General features: G+C 52.6%; 1 protein-coding gene across 7 annotated transcripts; it reads left to right on the top strand.

Moving 5' to 3' along the window:
- Window positions 1–22,824, top strand: XRCC1 (X-ray repair cross complementing 1). Of its 7 annotated transcripts, none has more exons than XM_042232098.1 (17): window positions 1–152; window positions 1,104–1,196; window positions 6,830–6,940; window positions 15,946–16,104; window positions 16,893–16,967; window positions 17,070–17,175; window positions 17,379–17,488; window positions 17,564–17,675; window positions 17,883–18,141; window positions 18,354–18,470; window positions 19,740–19,833; window positions 19,975–20,110; window positions 20,371–20,422; window positions 20,514–20,653; window positions 21,942–22,032; window positions 22,449–22,524; window positions 22,624–22,824. In XM_042232098.1, exons 1-17 carry the CDS (start codon window positions 102–104, stop codon window positions 22,735–22,737), a joined length of 1,896 nt encoding a protein of 631 aa, XP_042088032.1. In that variant the 5' UTR covers window positions 1–101; the 3' UTR covers window positions 22,738–22,824. The 7 variants fall into 7 exon arrangements, with proteins under 7 accessions (XP_042088032.1, XP_027834214.2, XP_027834212.2 ...); XM_027978413.2 differs by having other exon boundaries at window positions 20,368–20,422; XM_027978411.2 differs by having other exon boundaries at window positions 1–460; window positions 20,368–20,422.
- The last annotated feature ends 536 nt before the right edge of the window (window positions 22,825–23,360 follow it).

Here is a 23,360-nt window from a genome sequence, read left to right as displayed (position 1 = left end):
GCTTGCGCAGTGAAGGCCGCACGGGGCGCACCCCCTGTGAGCCCCCGAAACTCAGACCTTCGTGCATCTTTTGGGTCGGGCGAAGCCCTCTCGACGTTGACATGCCGGAGATCCGCCTCCGCCATGTGGTGTCCTGCAGTAGCCAGGACTCGGTGAGGGACTGGCGTGGGGGAGGGTGGAAGAAGTGAAGGAATTCGTCAGCGGGCTCTGGAACTTCTGGAGTCTCAGAGGTGTTGAAAAATAATCCGTATGCGGGGTGCCAAGAAAGAGCTTGGGGTTCTTACGAATTGCAGTTTGGGAGACAGATTCCGTTGAACGGAGTGTTGGCAGCGGGAATCAGGCGCTTATGAGGACAGAGGTCGCAGGTTATTACAGTCGTGTGGAGAGAATTCTAATTGGTTGTGATACACGGAAAGAAGTATTTGGCTTTAAAGAAGACGCTGTTCTGAGTTACCGGAGGGTAAGGGTCTGATAAGTACCTTGAGTTTCTGGCACATATTCTGGATGCCTGTGTGAATACAATAAGTGGTCAAAAGGTCAGATTCCACTGTAGCTGCGACCCGCTTGGTCAGAATTCCTCCGTAGCCCCCCGGTCAATCTTTGAGAACACTTTTAGCAATGCGGACTTCATTTTGGTTTTCCTTTCACAAAGGGGACTTTGTGTAATTCTAGGAGGGTCATGGGAGAATTTCTGGGAGGCCATAGGGAATTTTGGAGAGATGTGGGATCGAGAAATTTGCTGAGAGAAAAGTAGGGTGCTTTGCTTCCTGGGAAGGAGCAGAGGTGAATTTCTAGGGGGAAATGTTGGAGGGGACTCCAGGTAGAGTGTGGAGGGATTTATTATTTTAACACTAGAAGGTTTTGTATTGGGGTATAGACAGATAACAATGTTGGGATAGTTTCAGGTGAACAGCAAAGGGACTCAGACATACATATCCATGTATCCATTCTTCCTCAAACCCCAGAGTGTGGGGGGATTGATAAGGAAACTGAAACCTGGGTGATGTCAGATGGCTTGAGAGAACTCTCAGACTAATCTGAGAGCTGGGGACATAGCCCTCACCTCTGAACCCTAACGTTTCCTTTTCTACTCTTCTCTCCAGACCTACTGTGCAGAAAACCTTCTCAAGGCAGACACTTACCGTAAATGGCGAGCAGCCAAGGCGGGTGAGAAGACCATCTCTGTGGTGCTCCAGGTGATTCTGCCAGCTGCCACCTCCCCCCACCCCCAGCCCCCGCCATCTTTTTTTTCCCCCTCTCTGCTGGGTGGTATGTGGGATATTAGTTCTCTGACCATGAACAGAACTGGAGCCCCTTGCTTTGGAAGCTCAGAGTCTTAACCTCTGGGCCCCCAGAGAAGTCCCCCTCCCTCCATCTCCTTAATAGAAATCTGTAGGTCCAGGGTCCACACTCTACTCTGGAGTTAACTGGCAGTGAGCTGAGGCACTTTCTCTTTGGTCCCCACCACCTCACCTGGACAATAAGCAGTGTGGTCCCTGTGCCCTTAGCAGAGGAGAGAGGTGAGGCAAGGACTAGGCCAGGAATGAATCCGTGTGTGGTCCAGGTAGGTTGCTGCTCTTTTCAGAGCCTTATCCTCAGTTGGAAGAGAGTAAACCATTGCCACGCATTCTGCCTTCTCAAGGCCCTGGGCTTAGGACTGGAAGGTGTCTCATATCTAAGCCAATCAACCTCATTTTAAAGATGGAGAAACTGAGGCCTAGGAAGGGCCAAAGTGAAGTGGCCAGCCTAGTGGCCATCGTGGAATGCAGAGTGCTGTGGTACGTGTTGGTGAAGTTGGAGGCAGCAAAGGGAAAAGGGCAGTTTGACCCAGGATGGTGACAGACTTCCCAACAGGCTTTTCCCATCAGGCACAAGGAACTGGTAGGAGAAGCGAGCTAGTGAGTTCCCAGGGCTGCCTGGGTGTTACCCTGCGTGATCTGGCTCTCCAAGGAGTCGAATGGTGGTGGAGCTGTTATCACCCCTCATGCATGGCAGTGCTGCGAGTTGAACCCAGTGTGGGTGCTCTAGCCATCTCTTTCTTCTTTGTGTCTATATGTTGACTTAACTTTGTTTTTTATATTTATTCATATTTGGCTGTGTTGGGTCTTAGTTGCAGCATGTGGGATCTAGTTAGCTGGCCAGGGTTGGGAACCTGGGCACCCTGCATTGGGAGCATGGAGTTGTAGCTCCTGGATCTCCTGAGAAGTCTCTGTCTTTTTTATTTTTAATTTTTGGCCACACCACATGACACTTTGGGGCGTTAGTTCCTCAGCCAGGGATTGAACCTGCCCCCAGCCCCCTGCCCCGTTGGCGGCACGGATTCTTAACCACTGGACCACCAGGGAAGTCCTCCACTTCTGGATTTTGGCCACATTCATCCCTCCAATGTAAGGGTGTTTGGGGAGGGATGCTGGGCAAGGCCTGCCGGATTGTGTTAAATTTATTATTGTCTGTCTTACCCAGTGGTTCTGAAAATGTTTTGGTTCATAGACCTTTTTGCAAATTAGAGAGAAGCTAAGAATTCTTCTCCCAAGAATTATACACAAAGTCACAGGATTTTGTGAATGATTTTTGAACTTTTAATATTTCATAGTTCCCTAAGGTAGTATAGTCAGAATAATGAGAGCTAAGAGTTTATTCACAGATACAACTGTTTGGGAATAGCCTGGTGGGCCAGTGGTTAGGATTCCACTCCATGCCACAAGGCCCAGGTTCAATGCCCAACTTGGGAAAATGCTCCCCACCTCAGAAAAAAAAAACAAAACCCTGCCAGTTACCATTCTAAATGCCTCATATGGGTTAGTTCATTGAATCCTCATAAAAATCCCATCACCTCAAATCTATTATTATCCCCTGTATGATGCAGAAACTAGGCCCAGAGAGAGTATACATTTGCCTAGAGGCAGTATTCTCAACTGAGAGAGAGATGCAGGTGGCTGACAAGTTAATCTCAGGTGGAATTCAAGTCCCCATCTCCCTCTCTTACTCTCGCTGTGACCTCAGGCAAATAGTTTCATGTCTCAGAAGCTGTCTTCTCACCTGTTCTTGGAGGATAATGTGCTGGGCGCCCAGGGTCACCGTGAAAATCCGGTGACATAGTGTTTGCAGAAGTGCCATGTCAGCACGCAGGCGTGTGTGTCAAGGGGGGATTCACGTGTGTGTTACTGGATGGTCTTGCTGGGCTCTTTATGATCAAGAGCATCCTGTTTAATTCTGCACCGCTGTTGGAGTGGGGGCAAGAAAGACAGGAAGTGGGGAGTGAGAGAGCCAGAGGAGCCAGCGGAGGCTCAGGCTTCTCTGGCCTGGGAGACCGATGGGGGCTTGACAACTGTCAGGAAAATGCAGGACTTAGAGCAGGGGGGCAGCCTTAGAGCGGGGGGGCCAGCTGGTTGGGATGCCAGCTTTGCCGTGGGATACACGAGGAACAGTTTCCAAGGGACAGGTAGGAATTGGGCCTGGAGCCGGAGACAGAGCTGTAGGAGTTGTCAGCACAGAGACAGGCCCCGGAGACTTGAGAGTGGGTGGATTCATTTGTTCCTTGCTGCATCACAGCACCTTCTGTAGGCCCAGCGCTGTTGCAGGCACACGGTGCCGCAGACATCACAAGACACATATGTGACCTGTGGAGATTGGATATTTGCAAGGAAAGACGGACAGACCAATAAGTCAAACGTATGTCAGATGACGAGTGCTGGGGAGGATATTACACAGTCAGGAGGAAGGAGGAGTGTCTCCAGTGGGAGAGGAGGCAGGGGCAAGGAGTGTTTTGACTTTAAAAATATATACATTCATTTATTTATTTGGCTGAGTTGGGTCTTAGTGGTGGCGTGCAGTATCCTTTAGTTGTGGGATGTGGGATCTAGTTCCCTGACCAGGGATAGAACTTGGGTCCCCTCTCTTGGGAATGTGGAGTCTCAGCCCCTGGACCACCAAGGAAGTCCCAAGATGTTGAGGTTTTACCAGAAGGATTGAAATGGTGGAGTTGGGGAGCACTGGTGGCGTGTAGTCTGGCAGTTGGTCTGAATTTCTGTGCCAGGCATTACCTGTGTGTGACACGTGAGCCATTGATTTTCCTGCCTGCATCTGGGTTTCCCCATCTGTAAGGCTGGGGGAGTTAACAGACCCTCCCTCCCAGTGTGGTGGTGAGGATTCAGTGATGCCCGGCCCAGGAAGAGCTTTGCTCAGCGTGGTAGACAGAATAGCGGCCCCTAGAGGTGTCACAGCCTTCGCTGGTGACTCAGTGGTGAAGAATCTGCCTGCTGATGCAGGAAACAGGTTCCATCCCTGGACTGGGAAGATCCCCTGGAGAAGGAAAGAGCAACCTGCTCCAGTATTCTTGCCAGGAATGTTGTATGGACAGAGCAGCCCAGTGGGCTCCAGTCCCTGGGGTGGCAAAGAGCTGGACATGACTGGCCAACTGAGTGCGCACACGCACAAAAGTTGTCTGCATCCTAATCCCCAGAACCTGTGCACGTGTCCTTTACGTGGAGAAGGGGACTTTGTGAGGATTTTTAAAAATACTTACCTGGGCGGCATTGAGTCTTAGCTGGGGCATGCGGGATCTTCCGTCTTCCTTGTGGTGTGCGCAATCCTTTAGGTGGAGCATGTGAACTCTTAGCGGCAGCTTGTGGGATCAGGTTCCCCGACCAGGGTTCAAACCCAAGCCCTCTGCATTGGGAGGGCAGAGTCTTAGCCACTGCACCACCAGGGAAGTCCGTGTAAGGATCTCGAGGAGGGGAGATGGGCCTGGATGATTTGGGGGGAAGCAGTGTCATCACAAGGGTCCTTATCAGGGAAGGAGGGCGACTGGAGAACCAGAGAGGAGCTGTGGGCATGGAAGCAGAGGCTGGAGTGGTGCCACTGCTGGCTCTGGAGCTGGAGGAAGGGGCCACCGCCCAGGAGGGCAGGGGGCTCTAGAAGCTCAGACAAGATGAGGGAATGATTCTCCCCCAGAACGTCTAGAAGGAATGCAGCCCAGCTGTCACTGGCTTTAGCCCAGCCTCGTGACCTCTGGGAAGTTACACAGCTGCTTCCTGTCTCAGTGGCTCGCCTGTGAAATGGAGATAAAGATAGTCCCCGGCTCCCAGAGGTGTCGGCGGTCTTACAGGAGTTACAGGTCTGCCGCACTGTTTACACTTGGGCGCCGCCGCAGTGGCTGTGCATTGCGATGGTTAGCATTCTGCGTCCCGTCAGCTCCTTTCAGAAGCGCGGAGCCCCCCCTTCACTCATGAGGAAACTGCCGCTCAGAGAGGTTTTATGTCACCCAGGGCTGCACAGCTTGGCACTGGCAGGGCTAGATTTGGACTCGGGCTGGTCTCCTCACAAGCCCAGGCTCCTTGCTCCGCTGTGGGGACCTTCTTGTCTGTAGCAGTGTGCCAGCAGAGTCTCCAGGCCACCTCCCGGCTGGGAGGTGACATTGCAGATAGGGTCATCGGATGTTCCTGGCTGTGTGGGGTGGCGGACTAGGAACCTTTGGGGGTCACAGTCACTTGTCATGCTGTGAGCCAAATCAAACAACCCCAGAAACTTTCCAGGTGGTCCAGTGGTTAAGAATCCTTCTTGCAATACAGGGGCTTCAGGTGTGATCCCTAGTCAGGGATCTAAGATCCCACATGCCTGGGGTAACTAAGCTCAGTCATCCAAACAAAGGATCCTGCAACAAAGATCCCCAGTGTCGCAACTGAGACCCGAGTTAGCCAGATAAATAAATCATCATAATAAAAGCCCCAGGATGGAAAGTAGGAGATTGCTTCAGCCCCTGCAGCTGCCTTCTACCCCCGCAGCTGCCTTCCACCCCCACATGACTTTCTATGTGTTTACGTCAGACGGGACTGTCAGAGACTTTGGGGGAAGACTTCCTGCGGCCAGTTCTTATTTTTGGCCGTGCCGGGTCCTCGTTGTTTTAGCGTGGGCTTCCTCTAGTTGCGTTGAGCAGGGGCCACCTCTGATTGCAGTTGTGGGCTTCTCAGTGCAGTGGCTTCTGTTCCGGAGCACGGGACACAGGCTTCCGTAGTTACGGCACGTGGGTCAGTAGTTGCAGCTCAAAGGCTCTAGAGCACAGGCTCAGTAGTTCTGGCTCGTGGGCTAAGTTGCTCGGTGGCCTGTGGAATCTTCCCGAACCAGGGGTCAAACCCCTGTCCCCTGCACTGGCAGGCGGACTCTTATCCCCCGAGCCACCAGGGAAATTCAGCTCTTTCCTTCTTTCAGCAAATAATCATTGAGTGGTGGCTAATAACACTTCCTGACTGGTAGCCACAGGGTGCCTGCTGCATGCCATGCCCTGTGAGCGTGGTATTTATGTGCATTATCCTACATAGGGTGATCATCCCCACTTTACAGATGAGGAAACTGAGGCTCCAAGAGCTGAATTGACAAGGCCCTATAGCTAGGGAGTGGCAGAGATGGGACTCAAACCCAGAGTCCGTGGTGAGCCAAACCAGACCAGGCCCCTACCCTCAGGGAGCATCCATGGGATCCTGTGTGATTGCGGGCAGGTGTGCCCTTTGTCTGTATAGCGCCGCCAAGGAGAGCTCCGTGGTTAGAGCGCCGGGTTAGAAGCCGGTTAGGCAGAGTCTGGTGGTGCCAGGAACGTGGGTGCCGGGGCGTAGGCAATCGGTCAGTGTCTGTTTTCCAACTCTGACTCCACATCCTGTGCTGTGTACAGGGGACACGGTGGCAGCCTGCCGCCCTGCCCCCTCTGTTACCGAGTTCACTTGGCAACGAGACGAGGTGGCCCAGATGGGGGTCGTCTGTCTTCTGAGGTCCCTCAAGGAAGCCAGGTGGGGCACAGGGCAGAGCAGCACTGACCTGGGCCTTGTCTCCCCTGCAGTTGGAGAAGGAGGAACAGATCCACAGCGTGGACATCGGGAATGACGGCTCGGCCTTCGTGGAGGTGCTGGTGGGCAGCTCGGCCGGAGGGGCCGGGGAGCAGGACTATGAGGTGAGCTGGGCCTTGAGGTGGGCCCCCTGCTGATCCCTGCCCAGATGCCCCCATTGCTGCCCCAGGGTTTCCTAGCCCCTGGGCCACCTCAGCCCTTCAGAGGAGCCCAGGACTCGAAGAGATGAAGAGCTGACCCAGGTGATAAGCTGTGTGCCGAAACAGCATCACAGTTGCAGAAAGAACAGAAGGCACCTCTGTGTTTTACGACTCGGGCGTCTTAGTGGCTCAGCTGGTAAAGAATCCTCCTGCAATGCAGGAGGCCCACGTTCAGTCCCTGGGTCAAGAAGATCCCCTGGAGGAGGGCATGGCAGCCCACTCCAGTATTCTTGGGCTTCCCAGGGGGCTCAGTGGTAAAGAATCTGCCTGCAATGCAGGAGACCCAGGTTCAATCCCTGGGTCAAGAAGATCCCCTGAAGGAGGGCATGGCAACCCACTGCCAGTATTCCTGCCTGGAAAATCCCATGGACAGAGGAGCCTGGCGGGCTACAGTCCATGGGGTCACAGAGAGTCGGACAGGACCGAGCAACTAACACTTTCCCTTTCCCTGCTTGAGAGCAAAACTGCTTTTATCTGGTCCCAGAACTTCAAGATGTCCCGGAAAATTGACATTCCAAATTGCTTGGGGCGCCTCTGTGAGCTATTTGATTTGTGACAGATGTGTACGAGTCTCTTGCTGTATTACAAATATTTTAAATGTTGACCCAATCCCTTTTTTAAAAACCAGTTGAATTAATGCAAGCAGGACTGGGGAGATGATAGTGAGCCAGCTGGTGAGTCAGCCAAATGTTTTGGTGAAAAATAAACATATTGTGGAAAAGAGTTTATAATTGTAAGTGAATGAATCTGTTTTCTACAAGAAATGGTGTTTTCCTCGCAGTGAGAAGTTGTTTTTAATTGAGGTATGTTTTGCGTGTAGTAAAACGCACAGGCCATTGTTCTGACAGTTGCATATACCTGGGTAACCATCCCCCAGATCGAAGCATAAAACACTGGACTTCCCTGGTGTTCAGTGGTTCAGGCTCTGCCTTCCAATGTGGAAGTCCTGGGTTTGATCCCTGGTAGGGGAACTAAGGTCCCACATACTTTGGAGTGTGGCCCCAAAAAAAGGAAAAAAAATGACATAGAGCATCACTGGCCTCCCTGCAAGCTCCCTCTTGTCACTTGGGGTCACCCTCAGCTCAGGCCAGCACTACCCCTTTTCTGTCACTACAGACTAGTTTTGCCTTTCCTAGAATTACATATGAATGGTGTTACAGTATGCGGTTTTCAGCGTGTGTGTGGCTGTGTGTGTGGCTGGCTTCTTTTACTCTACACTGGTTTTTGAGGGTCTAACATACTGTGTGTGCGTTAGCGGTCTGTTCCACCTTGTTGCTGAGAAGCTTCACTGGAAGCGGAGATCTCAACGTGTTCCTCCATTCTCTTGTTGATGGGCCTCTGGACTGTTGCCACTTTTTGGTGGCTGTTTTTGTCCGCACCTCGAGGCTTTCAGGATCTTAGTTCTCCAAGGAGGGATTGAACGCAGACCCCAGCAGTCAAAGTGCAAGGGAGTGAGAGTGCAAAGTCCTCTCAACACTAGAGCGCCAGGGAACTCCCCGCCACTTTTTGGTTATTATGAACACAGCTGCTGAGAACCTTCTCGTACAAGCCTCTGTATAGAGATCTCTTTGGGGTAAATACTTAAAAGAGTTGAATTGCAGTGTCTTCAGGTAGATCTCTGTTTTAACCTTTTTAGAAAAGTGAAAGTGAAGTCGCTCAGTCGTGTCCGACTCTTTGTGACCCCATGGACGGTAGCCTACCAGGCTCCGCAGTCCATCGGATTTTCCAGGCAAGAATACTGGAGTGGGCTGCCATTTCCTTCTCCAGGGGATCTTCCCGACCCAGGGATCGAAGCCGGTCTCCTGCATTGCAGACAGACACTTTACCGTCTGAGCCACCAGGGAAGCCCAAACTAGAGTTTCTAGTATTGTGGTGGTTTAGTCACTAAAGTCTTGTCTGAACTCTTGCTACCCTATGGACTGTGGCCTGCTAGGCTCCTCTGTCATGGGATTTTCCAGACAAGAATGCTGGAGTGGGCTGCCATTTCCTTCTCCAGCCTGATTAGAAATGGATAGTTTTCCAGAGTGGTTTATTCCATTTTACATTCCCTTCAGCAGTATATGAGCTCCACACCGTTATTACACTTGATGTTGCCAGTCTTTCTTTATTTCGCTGGGCCAGGTCTTCAGTTCAGTTCAGTTACTCAGTTGTGTCTGACTCTTTGTGATCCCGTGAATTGCAGCACGCCAGGCCTCCCTGTCCATCACCAACTCCCGGAGTTCACTCAGACTCATGTCCATCGAGTCCGTGATGCCATCCAGCCATCTCATCCTCGGTCGTCCCCTTCTCCTCCTACCCTCAATCCCTCCCAGCATCAGAGTCTTTTCCAATGAGTCAACTCTTCACATGACATGCCTAAAGTACTGGAGCTACACCTTTAGCATCATTCCTTCCAAAGAAATCCCAGGGCTGATCTCCTTCAGAATGGACTGGTTGGATCTCCTTGCAGTCCAAGGGACTCTCCAGAGTCTTCTCCAACACCACAGTTCAAAAGCATCAATTCTTCGGCACTCAGCTTTCTTCACAGTCCAACTCTCACATCCATACATGACCACTGGAGAAACCATAGCCTTGACTAGACAGACCTTTGTTGGCAAAGTAATGTCTCTGCTTTTCAATATGCTATCTAGGTTGGTCATAACTTTTCTTCCAAGGAGTAGGCGTCTTTTAATTTCATGGCTGCAGTCACCATCTGCAGTGATTTTGTAGCCCCCAAAAATAAAGTCTGACACTGTTTCCACTGTTTCCCCATCTATTTCCCATGAAGTCATGGGACCAGATGCCATGATCTCTGTTTTCTGAATGTTGAGCTTTAAGCCAACTTTTTCATTCTCCTCTTTCACTTTCATCAGGAGGCTTTTTAGTTCACTTTCTGCCATAAGGGTGGTGTCATCTGCATGTCTGAGGTTATTGATATTTCTCCCGGCAATCTTGATTCCAGCTTGTGCTTCTTCCAGCCCAGCATTTCTCATGATGTACTCTGCATATAAGTTAAATAAGCAGGGTGACGATATACAGCCTTGACATACTCCTTTTCCTATTTGGAACCAGTCTGATGTTCCATGTCCAGTTCTAACTGTTGCTTCCTTACCTGCATATAGGTTTCTCAAGAGGCAGGTCAGGTGGTCTGGTATGCCCATCTCTTTCAGAATTTTCCACAGTTTATTGTGATCCACACAGTCAAAGGCTTTGGCATAGTCGAGAAAGCAGAAATAGATGTGTTTCTGGAACTCTCTTGCTTTTTCCATGATCCAGCGGACGTTGGCAATTTGATCTCTGGTTCCTCTGCCTTTTCTAAAACCAGCTTGAACATCTGGAAGTTCACGGTTCACGTATTGCTGAAGCCTGGCTTGGAGAATTTTGAGCATTACTTTACTAGCATGTGAGATGAGTGCAATTGTGCGGTAGTTTGAGCATTGTTTGGCATTGCCTTTCTTTGGGATTGGAATGAAAACTGACCTTTCCCAGTCCTTTGGCCACTGTGGAATTTTCCAAATTTGCTGGCATATTGAGTGCAGCACTTTCATGGCATCATCTTTCAGGATTTGAAATAGCTCCACTGGAATTCTATCACCTCCACTAGCTTTGTTCGTAGTGATGCTTTCTAAGGCCCACTTGACTTCACATTCCAGGATGTCTGGCTCTAGGTGAGTGATTACACCATCGTGATTATCTGGGTTGTGAAGATCTTTTTTGTACAGTTCTTCTGTGTATTCTTGCCACCTCTTCTTAATATCTTCTGCTTCTGTTAGGTCCAGACCATTTCTGTCCTTTATCGAGCCCATCTTTGCATGAAATGTTCCCTTGGCATCTCTAATTTTCTTAAAGAGATCTCTAGTCTTTCCCATTCTGTTGTTTTCCTCTATTTCTTTACATTGATCGCTGAAGAAGGCTTTCTTATCTCTTCTTGGTATTCTTTGGAACTCTGCATTCAGATGCTTATATCTTTCCTTTTCTCCTTTGCTTTTCGCCTCTCTTCTTTTCACAGCTATTTGTAAGGCCTCCTCAGACAGCCATATTGCTTTTTTGCATTTCTTTTCCATGGGGATGGTCTTGATCCCTGTCTCCTGTACAATGTCATGAACCTCAGTCCATAGTACATCAGGCACTCTATCTATCAGATCTGGTCCCTTAAATCTATTTCCCACTTCCACTGTATAATCATAAGGGATTTGATTTAGGTCATACCTGAATGGTCTAGTGGTTTTCCCTACTTTCTTCAATTCAAGTCTGAATTTGGCAATAAGGGGTTCATGGTCTGAGCCACAGTCAGCTCCCAGTCATATGCGGCATGCAGGATCTAGTTCCTTGACCAGGGATCAAACCCAGGCTCCTTGCATTGGAAGTGCAGAGTCCTAGCCACTGGACCACCAGTGAGGTCCTGCCAGTCTTTTAAATGAATATGTGTTGAATTTTATCAAGTACTTTTTCCATCATACAAGGTGCATTCCAACCAATGAGGTTTTCCTTGAACACACATTCTTATTCTACAGGTTCTAGGGGATTCCCTGGTGGTCCAGTGGTTAGGATAGGAGGGCATGGCAACCCACTCCAGTATTCTTGCCTGGAGAGTCCCATGGACGGACAGAGGAGACTTGAAGGCTACGGTCCATAGGATCACGAAGAGTCGGACATGACTGAAGTCCCTTAGCTAGCATGCACACGCGGCGGTCCAGTATTTACGACGCCACTGTCATTACCAGGGGCCCAGATTCAATCGGTCTCTGGTTGGGGAACTAAAATCCCACAGGCTGTGCAGTGTGACGAAAAATAATAATAATAAAATACAGCTTTCATAAGTTGCAAAAAGGCAAATTGATGGCACATTATGGTTTAAAGAGTTTATTTAAGCAGACAACTTGAATCCAAAACTAGGTAGCCAAAACTGAAAAATGATTAGAGGTGCTTTGTGGGTGGGCTAGGACAGAGGTGTTTAGAGAGAAACAGGAAAGCAGAGCAGAGCAGTTGTTTAATGGACTAGAGTTTGAACATTTTTTTAACTAATTTTTTTTTAAGAGTATAGTTGCTTTACAGTGTTGTGTTAGTTTAGTCGCCGCTGGGCAGCAAAGTGAATCAGCTGCGTGTACACACGTGTCCCCTCACTCCTGGGTTTCCTCCCCATTTAGGTCGGCACAGAGCCCTGAGTGCAGCGCCCCGGGCTGTGCAGCAGGTTCTCATCAGCCATCTCTGCCTGACAGGGTATCAGGAGTATATGCGTGTTAGTCCGTGTCCCACTCCATCCCACCTCCCTGGACCTGAAACGATTTTCTCACTTGGGAAAATCAAGGGACTCGGCTGTTCATGATTAGTTGATTTTATTTTCTTAGACTGGAGTTCATCAACTCTTGCTTAAACTTTGATTGATTTACTGAAGCTACCTAAGTACCCAGTCTAATGGCCTCCTTGTTTAAAATTTTACATAAAATCAACCATCTTTGGGGCAATTAAAAAAAAAAAAAGTTGTCTCTTCTTCTTGGCAAACAGATTCAGATCAAAATTCCACTTTTTAATTATAAGAAGAGCTAGTGCATTTTTTGCTAAAACTGTATCTAATCTGGCATGTGGATCTTTATTGTAAACCTCTTATCTACCTAGAAAAGTGGAATGGTCAGCTCAGGGCTTTATGTCTGCAGAGTCTGGAAACGTGTATATCAGTAGTCTCCTATTCCCTTGAGGTTTTTGGTTTTTTAATTTTATAATTTATTTATCAGTTTTGGCGGCACTGTGTCTTCATCGCTGTGCGCGGGCTTTCTCTAGTTGCACCGAGTGGGGTCTACTCTACTGGTGCACGGGCTCAGTAATTGTGCTCCTGGGGCTCAGTTGCCCCAAGACGTGTGAATCTTCCCAGACCTGGGATCGAAACCATGACCCCTGCACTGGCAGGTAGGTTCTTAACCACTGGACCACCAGGGAAGCTGCACACTTACTTGTGTGTTGTGTGTTTGATAATACCAATTTTTTGTTGTTCAGCTGCTAAGTCCTGTCTGTCTCTTCATGACCCCATGGGCTGCAGCCCACCAGGCTCCCCTGTCCTTCACTGTCTCCCAGAGTTTGCTCAAACTCATGTCCATTGAGTCGGTGATACCATCCAACCATCTTGTCCTCTGTTGCTTCCTTCTCCTCCTGCCCTCAATCTTTCCCAGCATCAGGGTCTCTTCTAGTGAGTCAGCTCTTCCCATCAGCTGGCCAAAGTATTGGAGCTTCAGCTTCAGCCTCAGTTCCTCCAGTGAGTAGTCAGGGTTGGTTTCCTTTAGGATTGACTGGTTTGATTTCCTTGCTGTCCAAGGGACTCTCAAGAGCCTTCTCCAGCACCGCAATTTGAAAGCATCAGTTCTTTGGCGGGGTGCCTTCTTTTTGGTCCAATGCTCACATTCATTAATGACTACTGGAAAAACCATAGCTTTCACTATACAGACCTTTGTCAGCAAAGTGATATCTCGCTTTTGAATACGATGTGTGGGTTTGTCATAGCTTTTCTTTCAAGGAGCAAGTGTCTTTTCGTTTCATGGCTTCAGTCACCGTCCACAGTGATTTTGGAGCCCAAGAAAATACAGTCTGTCACTCCTTCCGGATTTCCCCATCAATGTATGCACTCCTTGTGTGTCTGAGTCTGCAGTGTGTGGTTTTTGCTGACCTTAAATCATGGCAGCCTATTTCCTCATGCCTAATGGTGTGTGTGTATGTGTATGTGTGTGTGTTAATTCCACTCTTGGGTAATATATAGGTGGAAGTTCTATGAGGGCCTGGTTTGAAGTACATTCCTCCAAAGAGGATTTGCTCCAGCCAGCACCAGGTGATACTACATACATGGGACCACTTACATTTTCAACTTGGGTTTTCCCATTCTGATAACTAGTGTGGACTTTTGCTCCAAATCCTTGAGAGTAGAGATCTCAGGCAAGAATACTGTAGTGGGTTGCCATTCTGTTCTCCAGGGCATCTTCCCGACCTGGGGATTGAACCCAGGCCTCCTACATTGCAGGCAGATTCCTTACCGTCAGAGCTACCAGGGAAACCCATCCGGGGATAGGAGTCTCTAGAGATAATTTTTCATCTTTTCTCTGCTGGGAGAGAGCTCTGGCCAGAGCTAAGGGCTCCCACTAACTTTCCCCACCAGACGTGTTTCTCCCTAATTTGCTCATGGAAGGAAGGTCCAGCTCTCTGCACAGGGGTGTCTCCTGAGATGCCTTTCTTCCTGAGTTGGAGCTCACGCTTTGAACTCCCCATCCTCCCTGCTTACATCACGTTGTTGTTCAGTCACTAAATCCCGTCTCTTTTCAACCCTATGGACTGCAGCACGCCAGGCTTCCCTGTCCTTCACTGTCTCCCAGAGATTGCTCAAACTCTCGTCCATTGAGTTGGTGATGCCATCCAACCATCTCATCCTCTGTCATCCACTTCTCCACTTGCCCTCAGTCTTTCCCAGCATCAAGGTCTTTTCCACTGAGTTGGCGGTTTCTATCAGGTGGCCAAAGTATTCCTGCCGTGTAGAACCCTTTGATTCAATCAGGCTCTGTGTCACCTGAAGTCAGTAACAAGGCAGACACCAACATCAGTGCCACCCACTGTATCAGTCAGGGTCCCAGCAGGAGGCCGAAATTACACCAGTTAGTTTAACAGAGAGAATTAATGTAAATAATTAGAGAGAATTAATGTAAAGAATTAGTAACTAAGTATTGGACTAAAGAGGACAAGACGCAGGTAGAACCCAGAAGCACCTGCTGGGAGCAGCCACCACCCTTAGGGCTGGAGGAACAAAAGGAAGAGGTTGGAATTGTTGAAATGTGGGTGTTGAAGCTAGGAGGTGAACCCCTGGGGCTGAAACTCAGATCCTGAGGAGGGGGTGATCTGCAGCTGATTCTGGTCTTAGCCTGAGAATGTGCGGTGAGGCTAGTTCTGCAGGTCCTGGGACACTGCAACCTGGATCCACCTGCGCGACGACCCGCACCGCCCCGTACTTCCTCTTTGGAAGAACTGCTGCACAAACGGCAGCAAAGCACACCTAAGATGCTGCCCACCTGATCTGCAAAAATCCGCCTCCCTTCTCCAGCCTTGCAGCCTATCTCTCTCTAGCTCCCCCTGCTGGAGGAGCTGACAAGGAGCAGCTGGCAATTAGAAATGTCCCCAGCATCCCAGAGCTGAGCCACCAGTGTGGAATTTTATATATGTATATATATGTATAAGTTTTTAAAATTTTTTTCTTCTTTTTTATTTTCTCCATTATATTCCTTGATTATTTATTTGATTTTTTATTTTTCAAAATGGGTCTGAACTGAGAAACAGTCAAAAATTTTTTTTAATTAATCAATTTATTTATTTGGCTGTGCCAGGTCTTAGTCGTGACACACTAAGATCTTCAGTCTTCATTACAGTATGTGGGACCCAGTTCCCTGACCAGGGATCGAACCCAGGCCCCTGTATTGGGAATGCAGTCTTAGCCTCTGGACCGCCAGGGAAGTCCAGAGACAGTCAATTAATAGTGGGTGTGTCTCCTCTATCTCTTTGGTTTCTGGGCTGTTCCTTTGGGCCCTAACACTTCCCTTCTGCTCACTCAGTCGTGCATTTCTGAAAAGTAATTGTAAATATCCTCTGCTGGGAGCCCACCAATCTGGGAGGGTTCCCAAGGCTGTGCAGCCCTCTGCATGTCCAGATATGGAAGACTCTGGAAGAATTTAGAGAAGGGCGGTTCAGATCTGGGAGGAGAAGGATCCCTCTGGGCCCTGTGTCAGGGAGGGACTGAGAGGACACCCAGGAAGAAGAGAAGCGTCTAGAAGCCTTGAGGAGCGCTGAGGTAGAGCTGGATCTGGAGAGCCCTTAGACTCTGCTCAGGCCCCTGCGCTCTTCCAGTCCCTAGGAGGCGTCATTGCCACCAGCCAGGCCTGGACCTTAGCCACTCTGCCTTTCCCCAGGTCCTTCTGGTCACCTCGTCTTTCATGTCCCCTGCCGAGAGTCGCAGTGGCTCAAACTCCAACCGCGTTCGTATCTTTGGGCCTGACAAGCTCGTCCGGGCAGCAGCAGAGAAGCGCTGGGACCGAGTCAAAATTGTCTGCAGCCAGCCCTACAGCAAGGTACCCAGGGTGGGAGCGGGGTCCTTGGTTCCACGGGAGAGGCGAGAGACTGATATTGAGTCCCTGAGGGCTGGGAGGGCCAGGCAGTCCGCCTCCCCGGGGAATTACAAGGAGGCTAGGCCCCTGCGTTCTCTGAAATTGGTTTTCCGTCCTGCCTATATAGGAATCTTGGTTTCCTGGAGGGAGATTGGGAAGGGTGACCTGCAAGGTCTCACGGGAATTGGGAGGGGGATCTGCTGACTTGTGGGAGACGTGTGGCTTCTTAGAGCGGGGGCCTCAGAGTTAGCATCGTGAGATCTGGAGTCAGAACACTGGTTTAGAGCCTGGCTGCTGCACTCCTTAGCTCTGTGATCTCGGGCTGGTGACTTCACCTTTCCGGCCATCCTGGGATCCAGGTTCCTTCCATCTCATGGTTCCGCATCCACCCAGCAGAGGAGGAAAGAGCCGGGAGCATTTCTGAGTCACGGAAGTGGCACACGGCCCCCCTTCGCATTCCACGGGCAGAAAATTGGCAGGCAGAGTGGATTTGCCTAGACCCTGCAGCCTTTGCCAGTTGCTCTGAGGCTCAAGGGCTGAGCACATAAAGGGCTTTGTGCCAAGCCTGACCCCAAGTTAGGGCTCAGTGACAGCATGTGGTTATTATTCTTGTCATGATCAACCGGGCAGCTCCCCAGATGTGTGTATCCATTGGAGGGAAAGAGGCAGGAAGGGGTTTCTCTCAACAAAAGGGATGGGGCCAAGCCTTTGTCCTTGGCCAGACTCCCTGACTCCCACCTCTCCTCTCCCAGGATGCCCCCTATGGCCTGAGTTTTGTACGGTTTCACAGCCCCCCAGACAAAGACGAGGCCGAGGCCTCATCCCAGGTAAGCTCTGCCTGCCGCTGCCCCTGCCCAGAGCCTTCTCCCCACCTCTTCACCCTCACCTGCCAACAGCCCTCCCGCTGCACTGACCTTTTGGGACTTTAGAAGGTGACCAAGCTCGGCCAGTTCCGTGTGAAAGAGGAGGATGAGAGTGCCAGCTCCCTGAAACCCGGGGCTCTCTTCTTCAGTCGTATCAACAAGACACCCCCAGGTGAGGATTCCAGAAAGCCTGGGTCCTGAGCAAGTAAAGGCTGGGGGCCTGGATCCTGGGCCTGAGGGAGTGGGGGCTGGGGCCTGGACCCCTGGGTCACTGCTGGGTCTTGGGAACAACACTTTGTGACCCATGGATAGAAAGGAGCCCGAAGGCCTGAGGGTCCAGCCCCCTCATCCTGGATCCACTATCCCCCTCTGCAGTGGCAGCCGGTGACCCGGCAGGACCCAGCTATGCAGCGGCTACACTGCAGGCCTCCAGTGCCGCCTCCTCAGCCTCCCCAGCCTCCAAGGCAGCAGGCAGCACCTTCAAGGTGAGATCACCAGACCCTGGGGGGGCAGAAAAGGAGGAGAGGAGCTGGAGGCCTCAGCACAACCCACCCCCTCAGCCTCAGGAGTCCCCCAAAGGCAAGAGGAAGCTGGATTTGAACCAAGAAGAAAAGAAGACCCCCAGCAAACCATCAGCTCAGCCCTCAGTACCTGCCCTCAAAAGACCCAAATGTGAGCAAACTGGATTCCTTGTTCCCACAGAGGGTCCAGGTGTGGAGGGGCAAGGGATCCTGGGTCTGAGGGAAGAGGGCCTGGGGGTCTGAACTCCTGGGTCTGAGAGAGGAGGGGCTGGGGAGCCTGAACTCCTGGGTCTGAGACAGGAGAGGTGGGCGTGTAGCCCTACATTTTCTAACTGAATCCACTGTCTGGCTTCCCCAGTGCCAGCTCCCCCCCGTACCCCAGCCACTTCCCCCACCCCTGCCCCAGCACGAGGGGCGGCACCAGAGAAGCTCCGAGGAGAAGGCGCTGAGCCCAAGGCCCCCCGCGCAGGCCCGCAGGAGCTGGGGAAGATCCTCCAGGGTGTGGTGGTGGTGCTGAGTGGCTTCCAGAACCCCTTCCGCTCGGAGCTCCGGGACAAGGCCCTTGAGCTGGGGGCCAAGTATCGACCGGACTGGACTCCAGACAGCACGCACCTCATGTAGGCCGGCGTCCCCTCCCCTCACTCCCCGCTGCGCCTTCTCCGACTTCTTCCATCTGCTCCGTCTTGCTCGCTCTCTGTCACCTCGCCTCTCCGCATCCTCTGCCTCTCGTTCTCTTTCTTTTCTTCCCTCCTCCCCTCTGTCTCTCTCCCATGCCCCTTGTCTCTTGGCCTTTGCCGCTCAGTCTGCCCTCCGTTCTGCTCCCCACCAGCTGCGCCTTTGCCAACACCCCCAAGTACAGCCAGGTCCTTGGCCTCGGAGGCCGAATCGTGCGCAAAGAGTGGGTGCTGGACTGTCACCGCATGCGGCGGCGGCTGCCCTCGCGGAGGTAAGGCCTCTCTGCACACGTGTGCTTTACACACGCACACCCCACCCCGACCCTGCCCCTCATCCCTGTGCCGAGCAGCGCCAGGGATCTGGGGAGAAATCAGGCTGTGGCCTGCCAGCTCGGGAGTCAGCCGACTTCCCAGAGGAGGAGGGGCAGGGCTGGGAGATGGGGAGGAGAGGGAGGGTATCCTCAGGGGTCCCAGGAGGGCTCTGGGAAGTCTGCTTAGCAAAGGAAAAGGCTGCAGGCTGGAGAAACAGCGTTCACAAAGGCTCAGGGCGGAGAATGAAGTGTTGCGACCTGTTGACATTCATTCGTCTGAAACCCCTGTGTGGTGTCAGGCTGGGCTGCCCACCGCTGGACCCCAGACATCGGTCCCTCCTTTCGAGAGCCTCTGACTTTGATGAGGGGCCAGACTTATTGTGAAATACTTTGGAGGAGGGCCCACAGGGAGAACTGCAGTGAGCCAGGGTTCCTCAAGGAGAAGAGGTTCGCCAGGCTGAGCTGAGGCAGAGGAGCCGAGGCTGGCTCAGCCTGGTGTCTGTTGGGAAGTGGGGCTCCTTTAGCAGTCTGAGCCCCTGGACCACCGGGGAAGGCCCCCAGCACTTTAAGCCTTCTGAGTTTTCCCACGAGCCCTGGTTCTACAGTGAGGGTGACTTTCCCGAAAAGGGCGTCACCAGGTTGGAAGCAACCGTATCACGTGCAGAAGGGTCTTAACGTGGGGGCCAGGGCAGCATGCCCAGCAGGTTCACTCGCTTCTGCTGCGTACGCACTCTGCCCTGTGATTTGGGGCCACTTGATTCATCTCTCTGGGCCTCCGTTTCCTCTTCTGTAAAATGGGGCTGAAAATAGCACCCGCCTCAGGATTCAGCGATTCTGAACCTGTAAAGTGTTCACAGCAGTGCCTGGCACACAGGAAATTTGCTTTCAAGATTTTTCCCTTGATCAGTAGGCATTCTCCTAATGAGAAACTGACTTTGATGCTTGCCGGAGAGAATTATTTCTGATTTTTTTTGTTTGTTTCTGAAATGAGACATTTCTTCCCTCGGAGGGGAAGCCAGGGGTTGCTGTGGTCAATGGTGTGGGTGGCTGAAGGTCCACGGGGCCCTTCTGGAGCTGGGAGAAGGGGTAGACCAGGAGGGAGACCACGTCTGCACCCTGAGGATTTATTTATTGATAGTAAATGCAAGCGCCTGCTGCTTCTTAAGCCCCCTCCCCACCTCCCCTGGAGGACGCATCTGCTGTTGGTCTGAGGCCCGATCCCTCCTCCAGGTACCTCATGGCTGGGTCAGGCTCGAGCAGCGAGGACGAGGGGGGCTCTCACAGCGGCAGCAGTGGGAATGAAGCCCCCAAGGCTCCCCGAAAGGTCCATGCCCCTTGCCCGGCATGGGGGAGGGTGGAGTCGGGGGGACACGGTACCCCAAACTCTCTACTTCTGTCTCCTGCGGGCACACACTCACACCCTCATTGCCCCTTCCCTCCTCCCTGACCCACCCTCCCTCCTCAGCGCCCCCAGACCAAAGCCAAGCCCCCTCAGGCAGCAGGACCTAGCTCACCCCAGAGACCCCCAACCCCAGAAGAGACCAAACCAGCCTCACCAGGGGCCCAGGAAGATAATGACGACACTGAGGCGGAGCAGTCAGGTCAGAGTCTGAGGGAAGAGCGGCTGAAGACCCAGATTCCCTCGTCTAAAAGGGGAAGGAGTTCCAAGTCTGAGCTCCTGGGTCCAGCGAGATGGGGCTGGATCCTAGACAGTGGACCTAGGGGGTGGAGGGAGGCCGCCCCCTCACCCCCAACTGGATCTGGGGAGCAATTGGGTTGGGGGTTGAGACACCCCACCTATGCTCAGGTGTGAGGCTGGGAGGTAGGGGCCTCGAGCTGACTAAGTGTCTGCTCACAGAAGGACGGGACAACGGGGCAGAAGACTCTGGGGACACCGAGGACGAGCTGAGAAGGTAGGGTGGGGCTGGGTGGCTAGGGTGGCCCCGGCCTTGGGTGGAGGGGAAGCCGATCTGCACACTCTTTCCCCACCCTTGGCCTCTCCAGGGTGGCCGAGCAGAAGGAAGAAAGGCAGCCCCCTGGTCAGGAGGAGAATGGCGAGGACCCGTACGCAGGATCCACAGATGAGAACACGGACCATGAGGGCCCCCCGGAGTCTCCCGACCTGCCGATTCCCGAGCTCCCAGGTGGGAACCCCTCCCTCCTGAGGTGGGGTTTGCCCTGTCACTTGTCTAAGGTGACTTGCCCCAGGCCCCCTGGGATGGCCGCCGCCCACTCTGACTTGTCTCCCAGGCTCCTCACCCTCCTCCCTGACCTCTGCCACCTCCGTATCCTCTCAGGCCTGTTCCCTTCCTGTCAGCATCCGTGCCTGTCTGTCCCGTCCTGACTTCCACTGTGACCACCTCCCTCACAGCCCAGCCCCTTGCCAGACCCCGTTTAGCTTCTCACCCCCTGATGACAGGGGCCTCCCACTCCCTCGGCTTCAAGACCGACCTGGGGGCTTTAAGAATCTGCAGGTACCCCAGCTACACCCCCCGGGTTCAGCTTTGTCGGTGGGGGTGGGGCTCAGGGAATACAGCTGTGCCGATCTCCGTTGGGACCCGCCTTGCTATCCATCACCCCAGACATGGGGGCAGGCATCGGAGCCTCTTCTGGTCAAGAATGAAAGGAGAGGGACTCCCCGGGTGGTCCAGTGGTTAAGATTCCACGGTATGGAATGAACGGTATGACTGTAAAGGGGGTGAACTGTTTGGAAATCAACGAAGATTTCCTGGACACCTTTTTTGGGACTTTCAGATAAATATCTTAGGTGAAAAGGATGATACTCCAGTTCATTTGTGCAGGGGGCTCAGGTTTGATCCCTGGTCAAGGAGCTAAGGTCCCACATGTGGCGTGGCGCAGCCGAAAGAGAATGAAAGGAGAGCTGGACAGTCAGAGGCTCTGAGTGGAGGCGAGGGTCTGTGGCCTCCCGAAAAAGCTATTTCCACCCGGTTCCTCACAAGTGATGGGCAGGAATGTACTCTGATCCTCCTCCAAAGCCCCAAACGTGACCTTGGCAACTTAACAGAAAATCATGTTAAACTGGAACAAAGAGCCACCCTGAAGGTCAGCGTCAGAGAAGGCACTGGTTAACAGGAGTGGGCTAGCCAGTGGAGGAAGTGGCCGGATGTGAAGTTTCCAGCCTAGACCAAGTGAAGGAACTGACTGACCTGGTTTAAGAAACACATTGCCACTAATAGTAATTGTATCTATTACCATTAATATAAAACAAAACCCCATTAGGCCTGCCTAGAACCACTGCTTGTCAGGGATGGCTTCTGAGTCAGGGTGTCCACGGACATTCCGCACCCCATCCAGCCACTGCGCCTGCTTTCTTGTCCAGTCTGCAAATGTCCCGTGGCTCCTGGCTGGAACCCCGGGACTCCAGGGGTTCATGTTGGCTCTCCCCGCCCCATCTCCATCTCTCCCCTGCAGACTTCTTCCAGGGCAAACGCTTCTTCCTTTACGGGGAGTTCCCAGGAGACGAGCGGCGGACACTCAGCCGCTATGTCACAGCCTTCAACGGGTCAGTCTCCAGGGGCAGGAGGTGGGGGGTGGAAGGTCATGGGGAGGATGGAGAAGGGATATACCCTGAGGGTCGACACAGGCTGTGGAGCTCCGTGCCAGCCCTGCTCGCTGTGCTAGGGCCCTGGACGCATAGCTTCCCACACCACACCCCCAAACTCCCCGTCCCCGACCCTTTCACCCCCACTTCCTCTTGTCTAAAATGAGGCTCCTCACCGCCCTTCTGAAAGGATTGGTGCTGGCAGGAGCTGGCGGTTTCATGGATACGGCGAGCCTGGCACGTGGGAGTGGGGGACCCACGGGTGGCCCACAGGGGACGTGGGTGGGGGTGAAGAGAGGACGGCCTCTAGGGTGGTTGGGGAGGAGGGCGTCAAGAGACGGGGCGCCGATTCTCCGCCTCTTCGCATCCCCCGCCAGGGAGCTTGAGGACTACATGAGTGAGCGGGTCCAGTTTGTGATCACCGCGCAGGAGTGGGACCCCAGCTTTGAGGAGGTGAGTCCTGGAGGGGCAGGAGAGGGAGGCCCAGCCTGCCCCAGCACATCCCCCAGCCCCTCCTGGCTCACCCTTCCCACTGCCCCCCGCCCCTTGCAGGCCCTGACGGACAACCCCTCCCTGGTGTTCGTCCGCCCCCGCTGGATCTACAGTTGCAATGAGAAGCAGAAGTTACTTCCCCACCAGCTCTACGGGGTGGTGCCCCAGGCGTGAAATGTGTGTGGACAGACATGGACGCACACACACATGTGCACGCATACACACACCCACACGAGTGTAATAAAGGAGACTTGGCTTGGAGCAGCTGCCCCTCCCGCTCGCGTCTCTGAGAACCCCCAGCAGGCTCCCTGCCTTCTGTCTCAGGTTTGGTTCCACTTGGCTCTGAAGGCTGGGTCTTTGGGCCACCTGATGACTCCTGTCCTGGGGTCTGCGGAAGAACGACCGGCTCTCTGTCCGGGGCCTGGTTGGGAAGGAGCTCCTTATTACTCTCCCTGGTGCCTCCCCGCTTTGGCAGCAGGTGGTAGGGGATTGGGAATCTGACACTCAGCACACACCCCTCAGCTGGTTTGGATCCCTGGAGCCCATTCCCGTATCTCAGTTGTCCCTCTGGGGGTCCTGGGCTGTGGGTTGGGATGCTCATGGGGTGGCCTCCCTTGAAGTCTCAGCTCCCCTGGGCCAAGGACATCTCCCTTTCTCCAGGGCTCTCAGAAGTAGCTGTGAAACCATCCCCAGCCTGGTTTGACGTCACCTCATTTGGGAGGGAGAGCTAGGGAAGGGGCATTTAAATTACCCTCCACAAATCCCAGACCCTCTTTAAGGCTCCACCATATTTAAGG

This window comes from Ovis aries, chromosome 14 (genome assembly GCF_016772045.2).
Source record: "Ovis aries strain OAR_USU_Benz2616 breed Rambouillet chromosome 14, ARS-UI_Ramb_v3.0, whole genome shotgun sequence".
Lineage (NCBI taxonomy): Eukaryota > Metazoa > Chordata > Mammalia > Artiodactyla > Bovidae > Ovis > Ovis aries.
This window is presented reverse-complemented; position numbering and strand designations above follow the sequence as displayed.